Source organism: Populus alba, chromosome 5, assembly GCF_005239225.2.
Source record: "Populus alba chromosome 5, ASM523922v2, whole genome shotgun sequence".
In the NCBI taxonomy this organism is placed as follows: Eukaryota; Viridiplantae; Streptophyta; class Magnoliopsida; order Malpighiales; family Salicaceae; genus Populus; species Populus alba.
This window is the reverse complement of record NC_133288.1, coordinates 13,346,161-13,373,482: the sequence shown is the minus strand read 5'-3', so window position 1 is coordinate 13,373,482 and position 27,322 is coordinate 13,346,161. Positions and strand designations below refer to the sequence as shown.

The 27,322-nt window shown below is 35.7% G+C and overlaps 1 protein-coding gene across 1 annotated transcript; it reads left to right on the top strand.

The window, feature by feature from the left end:
* Positions 1 to 2,905: 2,905 nt before the first annotated feature.
* LOC118042942 (retrovirus-related Pol polyprotein from transposon TNT 1-94) lies at positions 2,906 to 25,014 on the top strand. The gene is made up of 13 exons (XM_073409404.1): positions 2,906 to 2,978; positions 3,320 to 3,655; positions 3,888 to 3,928; positions 6,125 to 6,191; positions 18,620 to 18,717; positions 19,110 to 19,226; positions 19,649 to 21,101; positions 21,336 to 21,514; positions 21,749 to 23,081; positions 23,175 to 23,548; positions 24,176 to 24,307; positions 24,408 to 24,502; positions 24,894 to 25,014. The coding sequence occupies exons 1-13, from the start codon at positions 2,906 to 2,908 to the stop codon at positions 25,012 to 25,014; spliced, it is 4,419 nt and encodes a 1,472-aa protein (XP_073265505.1).
* The last annotated feature ends 2,308 nt before the right edge of the window (positions 25,015 to 27,322 follow it).

Sequence of the window (27,322 nt, the reverse complement as noted above, 5' to 3'; positions counted from 1 at the left end):
ATCTAATGCGCCTAGTACATTTATGAGGCTTATGAATCATGTTTTGAGGAAGTATATTGGGCTGTTTGTTGTAGTATATTTTTGACGACATCCTGGTGTATAGCAAGACCTTTGATGATCATGTGAAGCATCTTAGAGTTGTGTTTGAGACTTTGCAAGATTCTAAGTTGTATGGGAAACTCACAAAGTGTTACTTCTGTAAAGAAAGTGTCGTGTTTCTTGGATATATTATCTCTAGCAGGGGAGTTAGAGTTGATGAGGAGAAAATTGAGGCAATTCGAGACTGGCCAAAACCTGCTAGTATCACTGATGTGAGGAGTTTCCATGGTTTAGCTTCTTTCTACAGGCGATTTGTGAAAGACTTCAGCTCTATTGTTGCTCCTATGACAGAATGCTTGAAAAAAGGGAAGGAGTTTAGATGGAGTGAAGATGCGCAGAAAGCTTTTGAGCTAATTAAGGAAAAGTTGTGTACTGCTCCAGTTTTAGCACTTCCAGACTTTGTTAAAACATTTGAAATAGAGTGCGATGCTTCCGGGGTTGGAATTGGTGCTGTTTTGATGCCAAGAGCTGACGGTCCATTTCGTATTATAGAGAAGGTGAATGACAATGCGTATAAGGTAGATCTTCCTGGTGATTACAATGTATCAGCTACTTTTAATGTTAAAGACTTATCTCCGTACTTGGATGATGATGACGATTCTGATTTGAGGACAAATCATTTTCAACCCGGGGCTGATGATGTGCATCATGGGAATTATAATCCATCTCGTAAAGCTGAATCTAATATGCAAGAGGATTCAGATGGTCCAATGACAAGAGCGAGAGCGAAACAACTACAACGGGCCTTGACGAATCAAATTGCAATGATTGAAGCTGCGTCGGAGTTAAAAATTAGCAATCAGTTTGAAATTGGTTCAAGGGTGCTTATTTGCCTACAGTTGGAACTTGGAGATGGGAAAAGCCCTTAATGGTTCTTTTCATGCTGGGCTACTTGTATTTGGATTGATAATGCAAGTGAAGGAACTGATGCTGTTTACGGTCAGAACAGTAGATGGATTTGAACCCGAATTTGAAGTCATCCAATGCATGTGAAAAGAAGATTTATGTAGGTAAAATTCAAGTTCAGAACGTGATCTTTCTATATTGTCCAACCATGATTGCATTAGACTTTTGTGTCAAAAGTTATGGCTGTTTTAAATTTCGTCTGCATATGTTTTAGAAATGTCAAAAAAAACGTCTGTTAGTTAAATTTGTCTACTTGCTTTATTAAAAGTCTAGTTTTTAGGCTTGACTTCTGTCATGTTGAATTCACCTAACTTTGGAGGGATGTTCCAAAGATAAATATGTATCAGAATATGAAATAAACACTTTTGGCCAAGATTTGAAAACTTAATTCAGAGAATTAAGAGTTGTTCTTCCAAATTCGTTTTGTGAAGAACCATACCTGACTTATCACTCTTCAATCACAAAGAGTGTGGCGTCGAAATCCTAGATTGATCTTTGTGGCGTCCAGATCGACTTATCAAAGTATCATTCTAGTCTATCCTCCATCTTATTTACCTTAAATCACTACAATCCAGCCTAAATACCAAAAGAAAGACAACACAACCAGACCCATCCTTCATCCATTTTCGTTAGAATCATTGTTGCCGATTTTCAAATCATTCACGGCACATCATCTGGTATCAGAGCATCAGTTGCGATCTAAGACAGGAGCCAAAAACAACAACAAGAAGAAGAAGAAAGGTTTGCTGGAACAGAGGTTAACAGACTTAACTATGGCTGGAGATAAAGAAGATTTGCCAAGAGGGTTGAGTTTGGAACAGGCACAAGTCATGGGCTTACAACGATCTCATGCTGAGATTCGGGATGAGATGACTGGAATTCGTGAACAGTTGAATACCCTTATGCAAAGGATGCAAAGAAATAATTTGCAACCCCAACCGAGGCAAGCACTTAGGGTGCCACGAAATGATATTATAGAAGCTGACGAAGATCCAGATAGGGATGACGAGGCTGATGATAGGGTCAGACCAAGAAGGCAGAATTATAATCCTCCTAATGGTCTCAAACTTAAAATTCCACCGTTTAGAGGAAGTAGTTCACCTGAGGAATACTTGGAGTGGATTCAGAAGGTTGAAAAGGTGTTTGAATGGTACGAATATTCTGAAGAAAGGAAGTGCAAGGTGGCAGCACTTGAGTTTACAGATTATGCTATTTTATGGTGGGAAAACGTAAAGATTCAGAGGAGAAGGGAAGGAGAGGAGGAGATTGCAACATGGGCAACATGGGCAACATTGATTTTAACTTATATGAGATGATATTTGTCTATTTCATGCCAATTTATTACACCTACATGGTTAGCTTTCTTGAGGAATCTAAGTAATCCAATGTATTATAAGCCCTAATATCCAAGATATAATTGATTGATATGCAATACACACACATTGTTGATGTTATTATAGATGATGAGTGCTAATTATTTTTTAATGTATGTATATAGATTCATTATTTATTATAGGTAGCTCGAAAAGTAGTAGCTATTATCAATGAAGGCATCAATCAAATATGACTTATCATGGTCGACACTATGCTAAATTTGTGCCATAGTGGACTTCAGGAGGTTAAGGAGAATGAATATTTTAAAGTAACATTAATGGAAGATAAGATCACTTATCATGAAAAGGGACATGTTGTTAGGGATGTTGGTCTATTTACAAGCATCCCAAGCTAGTCTACAAGCTGGGGGTGAACATGGTGTTTAACCCTTGCACAAGTGCTATATGCCTTAACCTCGAGTTGGGGTGGTGGCGCAGACCCATCCACGAGCACTCCAAGCCCATCCATAAGTGCTCTAGGCTTGTTCACGCAAATTCCACATCTAAATGAATCCCGACAACCTTACATGGATGATGCAACTTATGAGATTCTAGACTCGAAGCATTCAAGTACTTTTCCTGAAAATCCTCCATGTTCAGGTGTCTGTTTTTATGCCTCATAGTTAAATTTAACATTACAACGACTGCATCTCGCATGAAATGGTTGAGAGTAACTCAATGAATTAGGATAGCTTACAACTTGTTTTAGTTGTGGAGATTATAACATATGTGTTCCATGCACTTCTTTTTTGTGTAGCATTTATATTGCAATTGGTTGTAATAATACGCTTTCTTGATGTTCATGGATGGCTTACAACTCTAAATTTCTTTTTAATCTTTCCCACTTTTGTTAAGCACCAAGGTTTCTGATAGGGTATTTACTACTGCTTAAAGCAAACCTTTTTGTTCCAATTTTGATTATGGGGAACAATCTCTTACAGGCAACAAGGAAGAAGAGAAACTGATAGAGGATGATAGTTGGTTTCAAAATCTTAAAGTCTCCACTTATGTGCCAGTGGATCAAGTGTACCCTGGGAAAGAATCATCCCTGATGCCTTTGGATTTGAAAAGGAATGCTGAAGCCCCTGCAACTGCTGGACGATCTATACATGAATGTTCTACACTTAAAGCAGAACAAATTATTATGCAACAAACTTACAAGAAAGAGATGGTTGTGTTTGGAAATTCAGTTATAAACAGTGTTGTCAAGCAAACTAAAGTAAACCTATCTAGTCAGTCTGGTATGGAGGAAGTTGATAGTAGAGTAGACAATCAAGGTAGACCTTCTTCTGTGACCATCCCAAGATATTTGAATCTTGAACCTTCACTTGCCATGGATTGGCTTGAGATCTCACGGGAAGAATTACATATCAAGTAGCATGTTGGCGCTGGTAAATTTTCTGCTAATTATCATGTAGAAGCCTAGAATTAGTGTTCTTGGTTTTTGATCATTTTTCTTCTTCTAGAGGCAATTGAATAAAGTGTTGTAATCTCATTTTATCTTTGCAGGCTCATTTGGTACGGTGCATCGTGCTGAATGGCACGGATCGGTGAGTTTATTGCTTAGATATGTGTTCATTGATTTTTTAATTGGAGTTATTTGGAGTCGATCCTGCTACATTGCTGCTCTAGTCTTTGACTTCTTTCTATTGATGTTTCTGAAGAACTTTGAGAGAATTAATCTCATTCGTCTTATCATAGACTGAAGTATCAAGTATAATAAATAGGAGATAATTGCTAAACCTACAGACTACTGGAACAAGAAATAATCAACTAGAAAAGAAAGAATCCTACATTAAACTAGGAAAGAATAAACTATGGGATCTAGTTAGTTAATATCAGATTCTCCTTGTTAAAACTTATCAAAAATATATTATAAGATTCCTAAAATCCCTTACTGATTTTAAGCATGATTTCAACACCCTTTCAAGTTGAGTTGTATATGTTGTACATGCACAATTTGGTGACTCAATTCTTCAAAATTAGTTCTTGAAAGGGCTTTGGTGAGTATTTCTAGTGTTTGAGTGAGAATACAAACTAGATGAACAATTTTGTTCTTAATCATTTATGAAATGAAATAACAGTCTATTTTAATGTGCTTTGTTCTGTCATGATGAACCAGATTCTTTGCTATACTTATGTCAGCTTGATTGTCACATAACATCTTGATAGAATTTACCAATTCCACTCCAAGTTCCCTAAGTAATCTATGTATCCACATTCATTCACAAATGCCAAGGGCTAGAACTCTAAACTCAGAATCTGCACTACTTCTATATACAACATGTTGTTTCTTGCTTCTCCAAGTCATTAGATTTCCTAAAAAATAGGAGCAACACCCAGATGTAGATTGCCTATCTAAAATATCTCGTGCCTAGTTTGCATCTAAGAAGACTTAAACATTTCTATTGTCACTTTTCTTGTATATAAGGCCTCTACCATGAGTCATGTTGAGATACCTCAAAATTCTATTAACTACTTCCATGTGTTCTTTTGTTGGGTTGTTCATGAACTGACTTACAACATTGATTGAGAAGCCAATATCAGGTCTCATATATGAGAGATAGATAAGTCGTCCCACGAGGCTTTGATATCTCCCCCTATCAACTGGTATACTGTCATTTCCTGCTCCTATCTTCTTGAGATAGATAAGCATTGTTGTTTCTTTTAGTAGATCCAAAACATACTTTCATTGAGAAACAAATATACCTCTTATCGATCGTGCCACCTCCATGCTAATAAAGTATTTGAGGTACCCAAGGTCTTTGATTTCAAATTCCTTGGCCAAAAGTTTCTTTAATCTCACTAGTCACTAGTTAGAATGATGTCATCAACGTATATCAACGTATGCAATTAATATTGTTATTTTCTTTTCTGAAGAGAGCTTTACAAATAAGGTGTGATCTGTTTGGCACTGGGATTATCCATGCTAAACTACTGTCTTTGTAAATTTGTCAAACCATGCCCGAGGAGATTGCTTGAGTTTGTATAGTGATTTTCTTAGCTTACACACTTTGTTGTAGTTTCAGGATGTTTCTAGTCCTAAAGGTATCTCCGTGCAAACTTTTTCTTCCAAGTCCCCATTTAGGAATGCGTTTTTGACGTCTACCTTATGTAACGACCAATCTTGATTAGCTGCTAGGGACATAAAAACTCTGATAATGTTGAGTTTGGCCACTAGAGCAAGTGTTTCCTAATAGTCTATCCTATAAGACTAAGTAAATCCTTTTGCAACTAGACGGACTTTTAACCTATCAATGATTCCATCATCTTTATGTTTGATAGTAAATATCCATTTACAACCAACTGGTTTCTTTCCAGGTGGAAGTTCAGAAATTACCTAGGTGCCATTTTTGTTTAATGCATTGACTTCATTAACTGTCTTTCTCTATCCTGAGTCATTGAGAGCCTCCTCAATAAAATTAAGAACCTGCACATTGTTAAGGGTTGAAACAAATGCATGATAAGATGGTGACAACCCTTCATATGAACAAATATGTTGATGGGAAGACTTGTGCATGATCTAACACCTTTTCTTAGAGCAATTAGAATATTTGATTCATCAATAACAGATGCAGTATTCTCACAATCAGAAATTTTCATACCTGAGTGTTTTTTAGCAGATTTTAGACTTGGTTCAGAATCTTAGTCAAAAGTAAAAGGTATTGAGTGTTCTATCTCCTTTTCAGGTCTTTTCCTCCTTGTATAAGTAAGAAGCTCATTGTTTGGAATTTGTTTTGATGCAGGATGATTCTGGTCAAGAGATTGAATTAGGACTGGAGTTACAGGGAAATGACTCTAGATTGGCTGATGGTTCTGGATAGTAGGGGATTAACTTAGGATAGGAGGATGTCTCTGTGGTGGGTTGTCTCATGGGCGAGTTATATCCCAGTTCTGATATTCTTTCATGTTCTCCCTCTAAGGATCAGACTTGGGATAGTAGGCATGATGTTCAAAAAATGTTACATCCATGAGGTATAAACCTTTTTAGTGATGGGAGAATAACACCTATAACCTCTTTGATGTGGAGAGTACCCTAGAAAAATACATTTGATGGATTTAGGGTCTAGTTTTCCTCTATTGTGTGAATGTATATGAACAAACACTAAGCATCCTAATAATCTAGGGTTTAATGAAGAGAGTATTTTTGTGTATGGGTACACTTGGAGGGGACTTGACAAAGTTTTGAATTTGAGCGCTTTGGAGGGTATTTTGTTTATGAGATAAGTAACTGTGAGTACAACTTCTCCCCAAAATTGTTTTGGAACATGTGTAGAGAACATGAGTGATCTAGCGACTTACAACAGGTGTCTATTCTTTCTTTTTACCGGTCTATTTTGTTGTGGAGTGTCAACACAAGAGCTTATGTGGATAATGCCTTGACTTAGATAATAAGTGTTAAGACTAGAGTTGAAATATTCTTTGGCATTATCGGTTTTTAAGATTTGAATCTTGGTGTGGAATTGTGTTTGTATCATAGAATTGAAGTTTTGAAAAATTTGGCTCACTTCAAATTTCTCTTTCATAAGAAATAATCAAGTCAATCTAGTGTGATCATCAACAAATGAGACAAATCACCTAGTTCCAGTTATATTTTTCACTTGTGAGGGGCCCTATACATCATTATGAATCATGACAAATGGACATGATGGCTTATGTGAGATGGTGGGATAGCTACTACGAATATGTTTGGAGAGTTGGCATATTTCACACTTGAAAGACTCTGAACTTTTATTGGTAAATAACGAAGGAACTAGTTTTTCAAGGTACATGAAATTTAGATTACCAAGGTGATAATGCCATAACATAATATCACTATCTTCATTGACATGAAAATTTAAAGTTGACTGACCCTTAGATGGTACATAGATTCCATTCTAAGTTTGTCTTTTTAGAGGACTATCACCTTTAAGGAGATAGAGCCCTGAACACATCTTAGCACTATCAATCTTCTTCCTCGTATCCAAATCCTATAATATACACAAATTATAAAAGAATTTAGCAACACAATTCAGATCACGAGTCAATTTACTGATTGAGAGTAGGTTGCAGTCCATATTAGAAACATGAAGAATAAAGTTTAGATTCATGTCCTTCGAGATTCTGCTTATGCATGTTTGATTAGTACTTAAAAGTGCATGTTTATCAAGGTTTTATATCATCATTTTGCACTTGAAGTATCAATAACTCCTTAACTAAAGCATGTTTTATAATAACAAGTTTGATATTATAAGATACCTTAATTTATGGTAAATGCTCATTTTAAATGCAGGACTATCACATAAATAAAAGGATTGATTGATGAGTTTAAGCATTGAAAGTTAAAGGACAAAGAGATGGCCAAACTTAGAAAAGAGATGTCGGTGCAGTCCAAACCGGAACATTGCTCGGTAATTGGATCATATCTGGAGCTCTAGATTTTGGATTTAGGTCCATTTTATATGGATGGAAAGGTAAGACAAAAGCCTACAACTTTCATGAGGAGCCCAAGATTTGAAAAGGTCGTTTTGAAGTCCAAATTGAAGGAACAACGAAGAAGTCCGAAGCTGTCCTGCAGCCCAAACACTATTTAGTGTTCAGCCCATTTCTTGAGTTCTAGAAGTCCAAATGACCTCATCTTTTTTTTTTGTTGGAAAGCTGAGACAATTTCCTAGAACATTCTTGAGGATTCTGGGCAAATTATGATGTTAGCAATGACGTCTTGATCAGACAAGAAGATAAGGATTGTTATCTAGTCTAGATATGGCCACCCACTCATCAATTAGTCAACAAATCAATAGTTCCAAATTTTGGCCTATAAAAGGAGGCACTTACCATGTATTGAGGCATCTTGGTTTCCAGATCAAGATCATGCTCTTGCTTTCTCTCTTTGTATTGCTTATGTCTTGCTTTCATTAATATCAAGTTTATGCACTTTATTTCCTTTTCTTTACTTAGTTAAGTTCTTTCTCATTTATGTTCTTATCTTGTTTATTTATGTTTCTTTGTTTCATTATGTTTAGCTAAGTTAATTATGTCAAGGTGAAAAGGGTACACTAATGGTGTAAGAATAAGTATAATATAAACTTAACATGGACCTTAACGTTGGATACTAACATGTTTTATATTTGTTATCTTGTTCACTTTTAACACTTTGCTTGTTAAATGGTTAATCTAGATTTATGTTGTATAACACTTGGTACAACAAATACTTGGTACTTTCATAGCCCATACTGTATGGTATAACCGACACCTGAGCTATGAAAGGGACTTGATTTGTTGTTAACATAAGTTATAATCATGAATGCCTGCCAACATTTACAAGTATTAGCTTTATTCGAATAAGATAACTAATGTAATCATGTTAACAATTTATAATCTAATTGGAACCTCCTTTATGTGTGGTTTCCAATTGAGTAATAAGAGTTTATATTATACTTGTTTGAAGTACCATTAGTGGATCCTCTAACCTTGACATTCGTTTTTATCATTGTTTAATCCTTACATTAATCTTCAAACTCAATGTTCTCATTAATTTCTTCATCTACTTCTATTACTACTACTACTACTACTATTATTATTTTTATTATTATTGTTGTTGTTGTTATTTACATTCTGTAATATATCCCTTTGATCTTTTCATAAACTTAGTATATAGGCTGGAAACCTGTGACCCGATCTTTTGGATCATTCTCAGGTGTAACAACGCCACGTACTGAGTATTATAATTATTATTATTGTTATTGTTATTGTTATTGTTATTGTTGTTGTTGTTGTTGTTGTTGTTGTTGTTGTTGTATTGTTATTTATAATTTATACAATTAACCTCTCTGTGGTTCGACCCCGGTCTTGCCGGGTTATTTATTACTTCGACACTCCTGCACTTGGGAAAAGACATCAAGCTTTTGGTCGTGTCAAGTTTTTGGCGCCGTTGCCGGGGAGGTAAATTCTTGTATAAATTATAATATTTATTTCATTTTCTCTTTTCACTTTTCATTTTATTTAACTTTTGTTTCTTTTGTTTTCTTTTGTTTCTTTTTCTTCTCTTCTCCTTTCTTCCTTTTATTCTCTTCTTACACGTGCATGAGAGTTTGGTCACGTACATTAAGTGGTCGACTTTGTAGGGTATCTTCATTTTCATAAAATATGGCCGAAGAAGATAATCAATCGCTTCATAATGAGAATAATGAGAATAACCGTATGAGAACACTTAGAGACCACATGAATCCCACAAGAACAAGTGCACCCTCATGCATAATTTTCCCTCCTGATGCATCTCATTTTAATTTTAAGCTAGGCATTATTCAACTCTTACCATCTTTTCATGGCTTAGACTTAGAAAATCCATACTTGCATTTAAGGGAATTTGAGGAGGTCTGTAATACCTATAATGACTCAAATTGTAGCATGAACACCATTCGATTAAAGCTTTTTCCTTTTTCATTAAAAGATAAAGCTAAAACATGGCTACAAAATTTGAGACCGGGATCCATTCGTGCTTGGGATGAAATGCAACAATAATTTTTAAAGAAGTTTTTTCCATCTCACAGAACAAACTCTTTCAAAAGACAAATCATCACTTTCACTCAAAAACCAGGAGAAACATTTTACCAATGTTGGGATAGGTATCGAGATTTACTTAATACTTGCTCACATCATGGTTTTGAAACATGGAGATTGGTTTCACATTTTTATGAAGGTTTAACACCTAGAGATAGGCAAATGGTTGAATTGATGTGCAATGGAACTTTTGAAGATAAAGACCCTAATGAAGCAATGGAGTACCTAGACTTGCTAGCCGAAAATGCTCAAAATTGGGACACCACAGGTACTTATGAGGCACCAAGTAAAACTCAACCTCATACATCTAGTGGAGGTATGCACAACCTTAGGGAATATCATGACCTCCAAGCCAAGTTTGCATCTTTAGCTAGAAAATTCGAAGCACTTGAATTGAAAAAAAGTGGTCAATTAAAATCTGTTCAAGACATTGTGTGTCAAATCTGTGAAACCAATGAACATTCAACAAATGATTGTCCAACTTTGCCTTCTTTTAAGGAATGCCTCCATGAACAAGCCCATGCTTTAAATAGTTTCCAAAGACCCAACCATAACCCATACTCGCAAACATACAATCCTGGTTGGAGAAATCACCCAAATTTTAGTTGGAAGAGTGACAACAATAATACACAAACTTCACAGCCACCGTTTCAAGCACACCATAATTTCCAAAATTCTCATGGATATGCACCTCCTTATGCTCCACCTCCTAGAAGAAATTTTGAGGAAACATTGCATGCATTCATTGAAAAGCAGGAGACAATCAATACTCAACTTGCTCAAAGCATGACCGATTTTAAAGATGCTCTTGCAAAATTAACAACTGCTCTCAGTTTCCAAGAGAAAGGTAAGTTTCCTTCTCAACCACAGCAAAATCCAAAGGGGCAATACAATGCAAATGCAAGTGGTTCTGGAAGCCAACACATGGATCAAGTCAAATCAGTCATCACTCTTCGTAGTGGTAAGGTTATTGAAAAACCCATTCTTGAACCTTGTGAGAAAGATGATGAGTCTATCTCTGAGGGTAAGGAAGGGGTTGAACCTGAACATTGCAAAGAAAAGGCTGATTCCCCGCCAGCACTTCCATTTTCTCATGCCATGACCAAACAAAGGAAAGTCAATCACAACTCTGAAATCTTTGAAATTTTCAAACAGGTAAGGATCAATATACATTTGTTGGATGCTATTAAACAGGTTCCTTCCTATGCTAAATTTTTGAAAGATCTGTGCACTGTGAAGAGAAAACTGAATGTGAAAAAGAAAGCCTTTTTAGCCGAACAAGTAAGTGTCATTCTTCAGAACAATAATGCTTTGAAATATAAAGACCCTGGTTGTCCTACAATTTCTTGCTTTATTGGAGAACATAAAATTGAAAGAGCCTTACTTGATCTTGGAGCTAGTGTGAATTTACTTCCATATTCAGTTTTTCAAAGTCTCAATCTAGGTGAGTTAAAACCAACTTCTGTAACTCTTTTACTCGCCGATAGATCTGTAAAAGTGCCTAGAGGAATAATTGAAGATGTGTTAGTACAAGTCGATAAATTCATTTATCCTGTGGATTTTATTGTCTTGGACACGCAACCTGTTGAAGCATGTAATTCATTTCCTATTATTTTAGGACGTCCGTTTCTTGCAACTTCTAATGCATTGATTAATTGTAGGAATGGACTCATGAAGTTATCTTTTGGAAACATGACATTAGAGATGAATATTTTCAACGTTTGCAAGCAACCTGGAGATGATAATGATTTACAAGAAGTAGATCATATTGAAGAATTAGTTCATGATCAACTTGAATCTACTTTGAGTAAAATTGAGTTGGATGAATATGAAGATTTGCAAATGATTTATTCTCAGGAAGAAATCACGGATGAAAAAGGCACCGAAAATATTAATGCCGATCTTTTGTCAAGAGTGACAACAGATTTGATATCTGACATCACACCAATCGATGATTACTTTCCTGAAGAATCCTTACTTTCTCTCAGTTCAATGCCTTGGTTTGCTAAAAATATCAATTTTCTTGCAATAGGAGATTTGCCAGCTCACTGGAGTACCGAAGACAAAGGAAAGTTTTTGAACGAAGTGAAGAACTTTTACTTAGATAGCCCTTACTTATTCAAAAATTGTCCTGATCAAATATTTCAAAAATGCATTCCCGACAATGAGGTAAGTAATGTCATTAAACTTTGTCATTCTGAAGCATGTGGGAGTCAATTCTCATCAAGAGAGACGACTGCAAAAATCTTACAAAATGGATTTTATTGGCCCACCATGTTCAAGGACACACATGCATTCTGCAAAACTTGTGAAAATTGTCAAAAAGTTGATACTGGTCAAAAAGTTTTGCTTTATAATTCTCAACTCCATTTATTTCCTGAAAAACTAAGATCAAGATGGAGCGGTCCATTTATTTTGAAACATGTGTATCCTTATGGGGCCCTTGATATTGAGAATCCAAAGAATGACAATGTTTTGAAGGTAAATGAACATCGTTTAAAAGCTTACTTTGATGAGTTTCCTAGTGAAAATGAATCCATTGGTTTGAATAATCTTATTGATAAAGGTTGATTATTTTGTTTTTCTCACATTTTTTTTGTTGCTTTTTAGTGTGACTTTTGTTTTGCTAGTCTCTCACCCCGGTCAAATGGCGGATAACGGTACTCCGTGACTCTTAAGTCGGTTCTTTCAGTTTCCCAAATAACTGATATTTGTATATATTTGTACAATTCTCTGCTCTTTCTCCCTTCTTTGAATATTTTCCCCAATTCTAATTTTAAAATGGACACCACTCTTGAAAAGTTGAAAAGATATTTTCCCGCTCTGCCTCAGAATGCGATTACAAAAATTTACCGTGCTAGGTGTGCAAGATTGAGGTTGTTAATGAATCATGGAATTCCTGAAGATATTCGCTGGCTAATTGAAGCAAAGGTCCGATTATCAGGTGAGTCCTCCAATTCTTTCATTTCACACATGCCTGGAACATGTAAAAGCACTTTTGCAAAGAAACGTCGTGCAAAACGACTGAAAGTCTGTCATCGATGTGCCAGATGGACTTGTAATGCGACATGTCGTTCTTTAGGAATGGTATCTGTAAACCGTGAAGATAAAATACAATTCATTAAGGATGGCCTGAGTAAGGGGTCTTTAGATAATCTTTTATTGACCCTTGAGACGCATCCTAGTGGAGATGTGCATCGTGTAATTCATGATTTATGGCCACAATTCCATAAAGAACATGATCGACTTAGTCTTGGGAATCTGACTAAAAAAGACCCTGTTTGCCAGTTTTTAAGAAAACTGGATGGGAAGCCTATCCCCGACCCATAGAGGGCGTTTAAGCCGTTCTTGGACGTAAAACCAAGGGAAGATGTGAGCCACAATCACAACTACCTGTACATACACATGCTTTTTCAAAATAAATAATTAATAAAGAGAGAGAGAGAGAGAGAGTTTGTGAGACTACAGCTGGCCTACATATAGGTGGTATGATTGCATTTTCAATTTTCATCTATAAATTCTTCTCTTCCTTCCCTTCATTTCTACTCATCCCATACATTCATCAAATATAGAAGTGTGTAGAAATGGCAGGTTCCTCAAGTCATCACATAAAAAATATTTGTGTTTTCGGTGGATCCAGTCCTGGGAAAGAAAAAGAGTTTTTAGAATCAGCAAATCATCTTGGTCGGGTACTAGCTGAGAGAAAGATTCATTTAGTGTATGGGGGAGGTAGCCTTGGGTTAATGGGAGGTGTGTCAATGGCTGCATTTTTAGGAGGCAGTCAAGTTTTGGGGGTTGTCCCCAAAGCTTTAGCAAATGGGGACATCATTGGAAAAACAATTGGAGAGGAACTACAGGTCCCAACAATGTCTGACCGACTGAATACCATGTTTAACCATGCTGATGCCTTCATTGCCTTACCAGGTGGTCTAGGCACATTGGAAGAGATCTTTCATATTTCATCTTGGGCCCAACTACACATTCACCATAAACCTATAGGTTTGTTAAATGTTAATGGTTTTTATGATAAGTTGTTATCTTTCCTTGATCAAGCTGTGGAACAGGAATTTATAACATCTTCGGCACGACAAATCATAATCTCTGCTGCTACTGCTGAACAATTGATTGACCAACTACAATCTTTCATCCCTGTCATTGATCCTTGCATGAGTCGCCTAGATTGGTTAGCTAAGGAAAGCCGTAAAAAGCTTAGATTAGATTTGAGCCTTCATCTGTGAAACCTTGTGTCTTTTGGTTTTATTAATAGCATATTATTTTGTTTTGTTACTTCTTATGTTTGTTTAAGTGTGTTTCAGGTTTGTCATTGTTCGCTGTTTCAGGTGATGTCTTCTATACTCTATCTTTCTACCTTCGAACATTGAGGACAATGTCTCGTTTTGGTTGGGGGGAGAGGGTAGTAGTTTAAAAAAAAAAAAAATACTAACTTGCTAACTGTTTTTGCTATTATTAAAACCATTTGACAAAATTGTTATTAGGATGGCAGAGTATGGAATCAATTTTATTGACTCTAGAGACGCATCTTAGTAAGTTTCATTACCAAGGTTTATCATAATACTTCTTGAAATATTCAGGTTCACAAACTCTCACATTGTTATCACTTGATTCTGCTCCTATACTCATTTAACAAGTATTATTAAACCTTCATTTTCACACACACACTTTAACATATGATTGTGGGTTGCACATTGGATTATTACATTAATTATGTTCTTTTGTTGAAGGTAACAACTAAGGGAAAAGGACAGTATATAATTTGCAAAAAAAGAAAAAAAAAAGAAAAAAAAAGATAGTATTGATGATAATAAAACGTGGATAAGTTTGGTTTCGTAGCCTCCCTAACCTAAGCAATTAAGCCCGAAGGGGTGTTTTAACACCTAATACCCTAAAGTCAACTGACTTGGGAGCTATTGGCCCAAAGCTTGTTACATGGGTTAAGGAGAAAAGCTTAAGGGAATCAAACATTGTACTATCTACGTATTAGTATCTGCAACCCGAGTTGTTAAGCTCGTAGGGGTGTCTCAACACCTAATGCCCTAAGACCAACTGGTCTGGGAGTCATTAGCCTAAAACTCGTTACATGGGTTAAAGATACATTGTGTTTTAAGTTGTATGTGTATATAAATAAAAAAAAAAAAAAAAAAAAAAAATCCCAACCCAAGGAAGTTCACCTTAAACATTTGAACATAATATTGTTTTCTTCCAACAAAAGCCCCATCATCTATGTTTTCATTGAGCACACAAAAAGAAGGTTTATTAATATCTTGTTTACGAAGTATGAAGCAGGAATATAAATTTAATGAGAGTTTGTTTATCTGGATAGATTAATGAAAGTTGAATGATGAATGCCTTGCTTTGTGGAACTTGCAAATTGTTTCTCTATTTTAACGCTTTAGATTACTAGGGACTAGTAATAAGCTGGTTGGGGGGTGTGATTAGTACTTAAAAGTGCATGTTTATCAAGGTTTTATATCATCATTTTGCACTTGAAGTATCAATAACTCCTTAACTAAAGCATGTTTTATAATAACAAGTTTGATATTATAAGATACCTTAATTTATGGTAAATGCTTATTTTAAATGCAGGACTATCACATAAATAAAAGGATTGATTGATGAGTTTAAGCATTGAAAGTTAAAGGACAAAGAGATGGCCAAACTTAGAAAAGAGATGTCGGTGCAGTCCAAACCGGAACATTGCTCGGTAATTGGATCATATCTGGAGCTCTAGATTTCGGATTTAGGTCCATTTTATATGGATGGAAAGGTAAGACAAAAGCCTACAACTTTCATGAGGAGCCCAAGATTTGAAAAGGTCGTTTTGAAGTCCAAATTGAAGGAACAACGAAGAAGTCCGAAGCTGTCCTGCAGCCCAAACACTATTTAGTGTTCAGCCCATTTCTTGAGTTCTAGAAGTCCAAATGACCTCATCTTTTTTTTTGTTGGAAAGCTGAGACAATTTCCTAGAACATTCTTGAGGATTCTGGGCAAATTATGATGTTAGCAATGACGTCTTGATCAGACAAGAAGATAAGGATTGTTATCTAGTCTAGATGTGGCCACCCACTCATCAATTAATCAACAAATCAATAGTTCCAAATTTTGGCCTATAAAAGGAGGCACTTACCATGTATTGAGGCATCTTGGTTTCCAGATCAAGATCATGCTCTTGCTTTCTCTCTTTGTATTGCTTATGTCTTGCTTTCATTAATATCAAGTTTATGCACTTTATTTCCTTTTCTTTACTTAGTTAAGTTCTTTCTCATTTATGTTCTTATCTTGTTTATTTATGTTTCTTTGTTTCATTATGTTTAGCTAAGTTAATTATGTCAAGGTGAAAAGGGTACACTAATGGTGTAAGAATAAGTATAATATAAACTTAACATGGACCTTAACGTTGGATACTAACATGTTTTATATTTGTTATCTTGTTCACTTTTAACACTTTGCTTGTTAAATGGTTAATCTAGATTTATGTTGTATAACACTTGGTACAACAAATACTTGGTACTTTCATAGCCCATACTGTATGGTATAACCGACACCTGAGCTATGAAAGGGACTTGATTTGTTGTTAACATAAGTTATAATCATGAATGCCTGCCAACATTTACAAGTATTAGCTTTATTCGAATAAGATAACTAATGTAATCATGTTAACAATTTATAATCTAATTGGAACCTCCTTTATGTGTGGTTTCCAATTGAGTAATAAGAGTTTATATTATACTTGTTTGAAGTACCATTAGTGGATCCTCTAACCTTGACATTCGTTTTTATCATTGTTTAATCCTTACATTAATCTTCAAACTCAATGTTCTCATTAATTTCTTCATCTACTTCTATTACTACTACTACTACTACTATTATTATTTTTATTATTATTGTTGTTGTTGTTATTTACATTCTGTAATATATCCCTTTGATCTTTTCATAAACTTAGTATATAGGCTGGAAACCTGTGACCCGATCTTTTGGATCATTCTCAGGTGTAACAACGCCACGTACTGAGTATTATAATAATTATTATTGTTATTGTTATTGTTATTGTTATTGTTGTTGTTGTTGTTGTTGTTGTTGTTGTTGTATTGTTATTTATAATTTATACAATTAACCTCTCTGTGGTTCGACCCCGGTCTTGCCGGGTTATTTATTACTTCGACACTCCTGCACTTGGGAAAAGACATCAAGCTTTTGGTCGTGTCAATGTTCCCTTAACTTGGGATAAAGATCCATCAACTATACGGACTGTGAAATTCTCATTGCATTGATTGTATTCATCAAGGATAGTAGCATCTCATGACATGTCTAGAGTTGATGATCCACGAGCTTGAGTATTTTTTACTAACAATAAAGGCTTTTGAGAAATTACCTTTTTATGCTAACAATCCAGATCCAGAGGTTGATGTACTTGATTGAGGTAAGGAATGATGGCTGAAGAGTTTTTGTAAGATCTCAAGTTGTTCTTTGGTGAAAGGACTTGTCTTAGTTGGTAGATTGGTAATCTTGTTTGATGGCTTCCAATCAGGAGGTTTGTCATGAATCTTCCAGCAATTTCCTTTGACATGTCCTAGCTCGTAGCAGTGATCACACTAAGGTCTTCCTCTTCTCTATCGACTGTCATGGTTGTTGTTTGGAGGTCCTTGAGCAACAAGAGCAAATCCTTCCAATGTTGGGGCTGATTCTCTGAGGTTTGGAAGAGGCTTGGTCCCTATTATTCTTCCTCTGACTTCATCCAGATTTTTGTTGAGACCAAGAATAAATTTGAATATTCGCTTCTACTCCAAAATTATTCTATATAGAGTTGTGCCTTCAAGGCATTTCAAGGTGTGGATTTCAAACATATCAAGATGTTGCCAATGACGAGAAAGGATGTTGAAGTATTGGGTGGCAAAGAGATCTCTTTGGCGTAGATCATGTAATATTGCCTCAATCTCGAATAGTTCTAATGTATTTCAGAACTTCAGGAAGTCTCTCTTGCTGTGTCCTAGATTTCCTTTGTTGTTCCTTATAGGAGAAAATTTTATCCTATTTCATTAGTCATTGAATTGATTAACTATGACATTACCTTGTGATTCTTCGTCTTCCATGTTCGAAACTTGGGATCATTCTTCTCTGGTATAATTATTTCGCTTGTGAGATAGTTATCTCTGCCCTTTCCACAAATAAACATCATTACTGATAACGATTATTGAAGGTAGTTATACCCGTTGAGTTTGTGACCAGTGATAAGGTGTGATATGTTTTCAGTTTCTCCAGGATTGTTTGCAGCTGGTGCTGTTTTGGCTGTGAGGTAATCTCAGAGATAGAGTTTTTCCTTGCTGTAGCCATACTGAATTTGATCATGAAGAGGAGAAGCATATTAGGGTTTAGAACCTAACTCTAATACCATGAAGAACTTTGAGAGAATTAATCTCTTTCTTCTTATCACATATTGAAGCATCAAGTACAATAAATAAGAGATACTTGCTAAACCTACAGGTTATCAGAATAAGAAATAATCAACTAGAGAGGAAAGAATCCTACATTAAACTAGGAAAGAATAAACTGTGGGATCTAGTTGATTAGTACCAGATTCTCCTTATTAAAACATATCAAAAATATATTATAAGATTCCTAAAATCCCTAAATGATTTTGAGCATGATTTCCACAATTTCTTTGTTGTATTCTTTGTTGCTTTCAGAAAGTGAATCCCTCCTTGTGTCAATACAGGATGTTGCTGTCAAGGTTCTAACTGTTCAAGATTTTCATGATGATCAGTTGAGGGAGTTCTTAAGAGAGGCATGTACTGGTTAAACCTAAAGTATGGGTTATATCAGTGAGGTACCCTATCCATTGTCATCTTCAATATTCATGATGTGCAAATTTTGAGTCATCTGTATATGTTTACTCCTCAGTTGAATGCTTTTTTCTATATTCTCTATTCTATCCAAGGTTTTTTATTTCTAGGCTTCGAATTCTTCAAAATATTATTCATTCTCCTATCCAGTTTTTTAGTTTCTTTTGTTCTGCTCACAATTGATCTATATGCTCAGTCAACTTTGTTTTGGAATGTCATGTGGCTGAACATCCAGTGAGAACTCTTGATTTTACGCCCATGTACTTCCATGGTCTTGGTCTCTTTGACAGAAAATGTTGTATTTTAGTGTTACAAATTATATTTTATCCGAGAGGTGCCGAAGAATGGAGATGTTAAGCTACTTTATTGCAGGACTGAAGATCAAATGGCTGATTTGTTTACCAAAGCACTTCCTGCTAACAGGTTCGAATTTCTCACAAGGCTGATAGGAGTATGCAGCCCTTAATGCAAGGAGGAGTGTTGGAGTTATGCCTTAAGTTGCTGCCTTTGTTTTATTTTAGTATTGTTTGTCTTTGTTATTTTAATTCTGCTGAAATAAAAGACTAGAGCTGGTCTTCAGGACGTGAACTAGTCTTTAGGAGTCAGTTATGTTGTTAGCTGAACATGGTACATTTATGTTAGTGGTCATGTTAGTGGTCAGCTGAACGTGGCACATTGTAGTGCTACAAACCAGCAATTTCAGTTTGTTTCAAGTTTATTTAAACGTGTAAAGATTGCTGAAACAAGTAAGCAATCAACGATATTTTTCAGTTCAATAAAACAGTAAAAAACTTCCACTGTTCAAAGCAAAATCTGCATTCTGTTTTTCACTTCTTCTTTTCAATCTTTTCAAACTCTTTCAATTGGTATCAGAGCTATTTTCTTGAAGGGCCTGTGATGGATTCTGAATCAAGTTTCACCCATATTTCTCCTCCAATCTTCAATGGAGAGAATTTTCAACTATGGGCAGTAAGAATGGAAACTCACCTAAAAGCCTTAGATTTGTGGGAAGCTGTTGAAGAGGATTATGAGGTGCCACCACTGCCTAATAATCCAACTATGACTCAGATCAAAATTCATAAGGAGAGAAAGACCAAGAAATCGAAGGCGAAGGCATGTCTGTTTGCTGCTGTTTCCACAACCATTTTCACCAGGATCATGTCACTTCAATCAGCAAAGGATGTTTGGGATTACTTGAAGAAGGAATATGCAGGAGATGAAAGAATTCGTGGAATGCAAAGCTTAAACTTGATACGTGAATTTGAGCTACAAAGGATGAAGGATTCTGAGACTATAAAGGAGTACTCAAACAAATTGATGGGGATTGCTAACAGAGTCAGGCTGCTGGGAACATCATTTGCAGATTCCAGAATTGTTGAAAAACTTCTGGTCACAGTACCAGAAAAGTATGAAGCTTCAATTACAACATTGGAGAATACTAAAGACCTATCAAAAATTACATTGACAGAGTTGCTAAATGCCTTACAAGCTCAGGAGCAGAGAAGGCTTATGAGGCAGGATCATGCAATTGAAGGTGCTTTGCAAGCAAAATTTGCAGACTATGACAAGAAGAAGTTCTTCAGGAAGAACGCAGCTTCAAGCAGCATTAAACCAAATCAAGGTTACAACAAAGGAAAATTTATTAAAAGGAATTTTCCACCTTGTCAACACTGCAACAAGAGTGGTCACCCACCATTCAAATGCTGGAAGAGGCCTGATGCAAGGTGCAGCAAGTGCAATCAGCTAGGACATGAGGCAATAATCTGCAGATTCAAAAATCAAAAACAAGAAGAAGATGCTCAAGTCGCGAACCAAGATGATGAGGATCAGATGTTTGTGGCTGCATGCTTCTCAGTTCAAACCACCTCAAACCATTGGCTAATTGATAGTGGTTGCACCAACCACATGACTTTTGATAAAAGTCTTTTTCGAAATTTGCAGCCTACAGAAGCTGCAAAAGTCATAATTAGAAATGGTGAATGCATTGAAGCCAAGGGAAAGGGAACAATTGCCATCACAACAAATTCAGGTACAAAAACAATTGCAGATGTCCCTAATATAGATCAGAATTTGTTGAGTGTGGGGCAATTAATTGAGAAAGGAATGAAGGTGATTTTTGAAAATCAACATTGCTGTATTTTTGATGCTGCTGGGTGTAAAATTCTACAAGTTAGAATGAAGAGCAAAAGTTTCTCGTTTCTGCCATTTGAGGAGGAGCATAATGCTTTCCCAACAAAACTCAATTATACTAAGTTATGGCACAAAAGGTTGGGGCACTGCCATCAACAAAGGATGCTTACCATGAAGAATTCTGATGCTGTCAGAGGTATACCTTCATTTACTGAAATTACATTGAACTGTCATGCTTGTCAGTTTGGTAAGTAGAATAGAAAATCATTTCTAAGATCAACTTGGAGATCATCCCAAAAGCTGCAGCTGATTCATACCGATGTGGCTGGTCCTCTAAGCACACCATCATTAAATGGCAGTAAATATTACCTGCTGTTTATTGACGATTTCTCTCGAATGTGCTGGATTTATTTCATGAAATTCAAATCAGAGGTGGTTGGAATTTTCTGGAGATTCAAGAAGAATGTGGAGAATCAAAGCAACTGCAGAATTCAAGCAATTCGTTCAGACAATGGCAGAGAATACACATCAACAGAATTCAATCTTTATTGTGAAGAAGCTGGCATTAAGCATCAACTCACAGCCCCTTACACTCCAAAGCAGAATGGGGTTAGTGAGAGAAGAAATCGATACATAATGGAGATGGCTAGATGCATGCTACATGAGAAGAACTTGCCTAAAGTTTTTTAGGCAGAAGTTGCTAACACAACAGTAGTCCTGCAAAATCGTCTCCCAACAAAGCTTTTGACAGAAAAAACTCCTTTTGAAGTGTGGTATAATTACAAACCCTCACTTAGTTTTCTTAAGGTTTTTAGCAGCACATGTTTTGTTCACATTCCACAGATTAAGAGGGACAAGCTGGACAAGAAGGCAATGCAAGGTATCTTTGTTGGCTATAGCACAATTTCTAAAGCTTACAAAGTATACCTCCCTCAAACCCAGAAGATTACAATTACACGGGATGCGCAGTTCCATGAAGACGACAAATGGAATTGGGATGAAACACAAGAGATCACGGTGCTTGATGATCAAATTATTACTCCCCTGCAAAATGAATCAATTGATGAATCACCAATACGAGGCACCAGATCACTTGAAGAAATCTATCAAAGGAGCAATATGGCTGTTTGTGAACCAGAAAATTATGAAGATGCACAGATGAATCCAGCATGGCAGGAAGCAATGAAGGAGGAAATACACATGATTGAAAAAAATCATACGTGGGAACTTGTTGATCGACCTGCAGACAAGAACATTATTGGCGTCAAGTGGATTTTCAGGACCAAACTGAATGCTGACAGCTCCATCAACAAATTCAAGGCAAGGCTGGTTGTCAAGGGGTATGCTCAAGTGTATGGGGTGGATTATTCAGACACATTCGCTCCAGTAGCAAGGATGGACACCATCATATTGTTGCTTGCTGTTGCTGCACACAAAAACTGGAAAGTGTTCCAGATGGACGTAAAATCAGCCTTCCTCAATGGCGATTTACAAGAAGAAATTTATGTTGAACAACCTGCTGGATTTGTTGTTCAAGGAGAAGAAGACAAGGTGTACATGCTGAAGAAGGCACTTTATGGATTAAAACAGGCACCAAGGGCCTGGTATGGCCGAATTGATGACTACTTGACAGGGTTTGGATTTCAGAAAAGTCTTTCTGAATCAACCCTCTATGTGAAGAAAATTGATGATGATGTTCTTATTGTGTCCCTCTATGTTGATGATTTACTTGTAACTGGAAGTAATTTGCAGCAAATTGAAAGGTTCAAGCAGGACATGATGCAAGCTTTCGAAATGAGTGACCTTGGACTCATGAGTTTTTTTCTTGGCATGGAGATTAAACAAAGCAGAGGAATGATCTTCATTGGTCAAGAAAAATTTGCAAAGGAGATTTTGAAGAAATTCCAAATGGAGAATTGCAAACCAACTACTACTCCAATGAATCAGAAGGATAAATTCAGCAAAGAGGATGGGACTGCCAGGGTAGATGAAGAAAAGTACAGAAGCTTGATTGGTTGCTTGTTGTATTTGACAGCAACCCGACCTGACATTCTTTATGCAACAAACCTTCTATCAAGGTTTATGCATTGTCCAAGTGAGCTACATATGAGGGCAGCCAAACGTATCCTGCGTTACATCAAAGGAACATGCAGTTTTGGTGTTAAATTTATGCAATGTAAAACACTGAAATTGCATGGCTTTTCTGACAGTGATTGAGGTGGATTCATTGATGACATGAAAAGCACTTCTGGTTTTTGTTTCAATCTAGGCTCAGCAATATTTTCATGGTCATCCAAGAAGCAAAGCATTGTTGCACAATCAACTGCAGAGGTAGAGTTCATTGCTGCCACAGCTGCAGTTAACCAAGCTTTATGGCTTCAAAAGTTATTGCATGATCTACATATGGAAGAGGAAGAAGCAACTGAAATCTCAGTTGACAATCAAGCAACTATAGCAATCTCTAACAATCCTGTGTTTCATGAGAACACCAAACATTTCAACATCAAATTATATTTTATCCGAGAGGTGCAGAAGAATGGAGATGTTAAGCTACTTTATTGCAGGACTGAAGATCAAATGGCTGATTTGTTTACCAAAGCACTTCCTGCTAACAGGTTCGAATTTCTCACAAGGCTGATAGGAGTATGCAGCCCTTAATGCAAGGAGGAGTGTTGGAGTTATGCCTTAAGTTGCTGCCTTTGTTTTATTTTAGTATTGTCTGTCTTTGTTATTTTAATTCTGCTGAAATAAAAGACTAGAGCTGGTCTTCAGGACGTGAACTAGTCTTTAGGAGTCAGTTATGTTGTTAGCTGAACATGGTACATTTATGTTAGTGGTCATGTTAGTGGTCAGCTGAACGTGGCACATTGTAGTGCTACAAACCAGCAATTTCAGTTTGTTTCAAGTTTATTTAAACGTGTAAAGATTGCTGAAACAAGTAAGCAATCAACGATATTTTTCAGTTCAATAAAACAGTAAAAAACTTCTACTATTCAAAGCAAAATCTGCATTCTGTTTTTCACTTCTTCTTTTCAATCTTTTCAAACTCTTTCAAACTTCTAGACCCCCTCTGGCATTGAGTACCGCAGCATTTTTGTTTTTTCTTGTTGCCTTTTTCTTTTCTGACTAGGCTTTTGAATTTTTCGTATAAATTAACTTTGGGCTCCCCTACCCTAGAAAATCAAATAATTTTCAGTTAAAAACTTGCAGGTTGAAAACTTACTTAACAGGGCATCAATCAGCATGAAACTCTCTTGCTTTTATTTTCAGCCTGAGTGGATGGCTCCAGAATTCCTTCGTGGAGAGCCTTCCAATGAGAAGTCTGATGTTTACAGTTTTGGAGTTATCCTATGGGAGCTTGTGACCATGCAACAACCTTGGAGTGGACTTGGCCCCGCCCAGGTAAAACATAAAAATGAAGCATGCAGTAGATACAATTGTTAGAAGATGTACACCCCTGCCCATTTTTATGATTAAGCTGACACGTGGTGGAACCTTTCAGGTGGTTGGAGCTGTAGCCTTCCAGAATAGAAGGCTTTCTATTCCCCAGGAAGCGCCTCCAGCATTGGCTTCTCTCATGGAATCTTGCTGGGCTGAGTAAGTAATCTTGCTAGACACTCCAGCTGATCTTTGTTCTCGAAGCCTGGACATGCCTTCGAAATGAGAGGTCATTTAGGCTTTTGCATGCAATTTGCTTTACAATTAAAGTGCCAATAGGATATAGGTGCTCTGTTCGTAACTAGTAAAAAATCGATCACTTGTGGCATTTTGTTGGTAAACCAAATTTGGACGTACTTGCCTGAGACATGCAAGGCTTTTAGTTTTCTGCTTATACTCTAGATATTTATACCTTGTCTTGTGTCTAGTTCCATGATCTAGATGAGCTTTCTGAGTCCTAATGATCCCGAACTTTTGTTTCAAGATGAGCAACTTACAACTGTTGGTTATCTTTGCTCTGTATATAATGCTTGCTCATTTTTGTTGGCAGTGATCCTGCTCAGCGCCCATCTTTTGGTAAGATAGTAGAATCATTGAAGAAGTTGTTTAAGTCTCCGCTACAGGCGATACAGATCAATGTACAAAAGAGGTCTCCCATCACAGATACTTAAAGGTATTCTCACTGTGAAATATTGAGTACTCAGCTGACTTTTAAGATTTAGAGGATGTTTGTTTTTGCAGCGTGACTTTGTTTTTTTTTAAATTGAATTAATTTTACATTAAAATAATTTTTTTTTTATTTTTTGGATTGTTTAATGTGTAAATATCAAAAATAATAATAATAAAAATATTATTTTTATATATTTTCAATTAAAAAATATTTTAAAAAATAATCATATTGATAACACGGTGACATCACAGCACTATTTTATTTGATAAAGATAGTAATCATTAACCCTTAATAACTATAATCCAACTAACAGCACCTTTTTGGTTCCAGGCAGATAAGTTCCTTCTGCATTTTTATAGGTTTCTATGGGTGGCCTCTCTCTCGTGAGTTAATTTTGCATCGCAAATTCAAAATATTTTAAGAACCCGGAAGTTACTTCTTCATTTATTTTTCTTTTGTAATCATTCTGGGCTGTTATCAATGAATTTCTCCATGTTCATACAGCAGCATGATGATGCAATAATACGATTAAACTCCTTCCGATATATTTGAAGCATCAATGCAAGTGATGATCGGTAATTTCCATTTAACTACTTTGCAATACAAGGTTTTGGAATCTCACTTACTTTGTCATCGTTTTACGCAATACCTGGGAAACACTCCCTTGCTCAAACCGAGTTCCGAGTACATATTTGTTTGCTGAGGACTAGAGGGGGTTGGTGCTGATGATATAATGCATTGCGACCTCTGTTAATGGTAGATCTATGGAATCAAAGGGTGTGCTAAATCGAGTCCTCCGTTGAAGCTGCAAACCATACGATCAATTTACATGGCTACGTTATTGCCCTAGATTTTTAGTTAGTTCTTTAAGTGATTGTAGGATAAATTAGGAGGCAGATTATGCCAATATCTAGGCTCCCTTCAATTTTTTTCCTCTGGTCATTTATCACAATTCACACTGCATCTTCTAAAAAATGATCTTAAGCAAAACAAAATATTTGTAAAATTCCATGCAGGATAAAATAAAAAAAAAATAATCTAAAAATGATCTTAAACGAAACAATTAACAATAAAAAATATATAAAAAGAAATTTAAAGCACTACTAAAATGGAAGGGATGAAATTAAAAAGTATTGTAATTTTATGATGCAAGTGTGGTTTTAATTTTTTTTTTTTAAATGTGACATGGGGCATGACAGATGGACAGACCTAAAAAAATGGGAACCTATTAAAAAAAGGGTTAAAAAATCACATAGAAGACATATAATGATAAAAACAAAACCTAATAATTAATGATATAAATATTAAATAATAAAATTAAAAAATATTAGCTTAGATAAAGGAAAAAAAAACCAAGAAAACTCAGGCAAACCTATTAAATTTGGACAAAGATCTCAAACTCGCAATCTATTAAATTTTAGACCCAAAATAAATCAAGAAGCTTAATTCCCAATCAATTTAATATTGATTAGCCAGAATAAATCAAACAAAGAATAACAAATAAAAAGACTTGAGAAAACCCAATTCATTTTTAAAATTAGTGAAAAACCCTAGAGAAAAAAAAATAAAAAGGGATGAAATAGAAAAAGAATTCTAATCTTATAAATTGTTTTAAAAAATCATTTCAAATGTTAAATAATAAAATTGAGAAAAAAATATATCAATTTAAAGAATTAGCAAAAAAAAAAAAACCCAACAAAGAATGATAAATAAACTTTTCATTGCCCAGCTCGAACTAAACGTGATGTAATAAAACTTATGTTTGACAATGCTCAATTTTTCATGCTTTTGCTATAGTTAAGCGATCCTCTTCGGATAATTCATCCGGATAGCTATAATGTAAAGATCTAAGATAACCAAGTTAATTTTAAAACTAACAAAAAAATTCATAGAAAACAAGCAAAAAAAAAAAAAAAACAGAACCTAGTTTCCAATTAATTGAATATATATTAAAGGATGAGACATGAAAAAAATTAGCTTGGATAATGGAAAATAAAAGACCAAGCAAACCTGGACAAACATCATAAACCTCGTCAAATCTTGAAAACTCACAACCTATGAAACCTTGAATTCGAGTCCAATCAAGAAGTTTATTATAAATCAAATTAAAAAAACTTTGATCCCGGTCTTGCCAGGTTATTTATTACTTCGACACTCCTGCACTTGAGAGAAGACATCAATCTTTTGGTCGTGTTAGCAATCAACACTCAACTTGCTCAAAGCATGACAGATTTTTAAGATTCTCTTGTAAAGTTCACATCTACTCTCAGTTGTCAAGAGAAAGGTAAGTTTCCATCTCAACCATAACA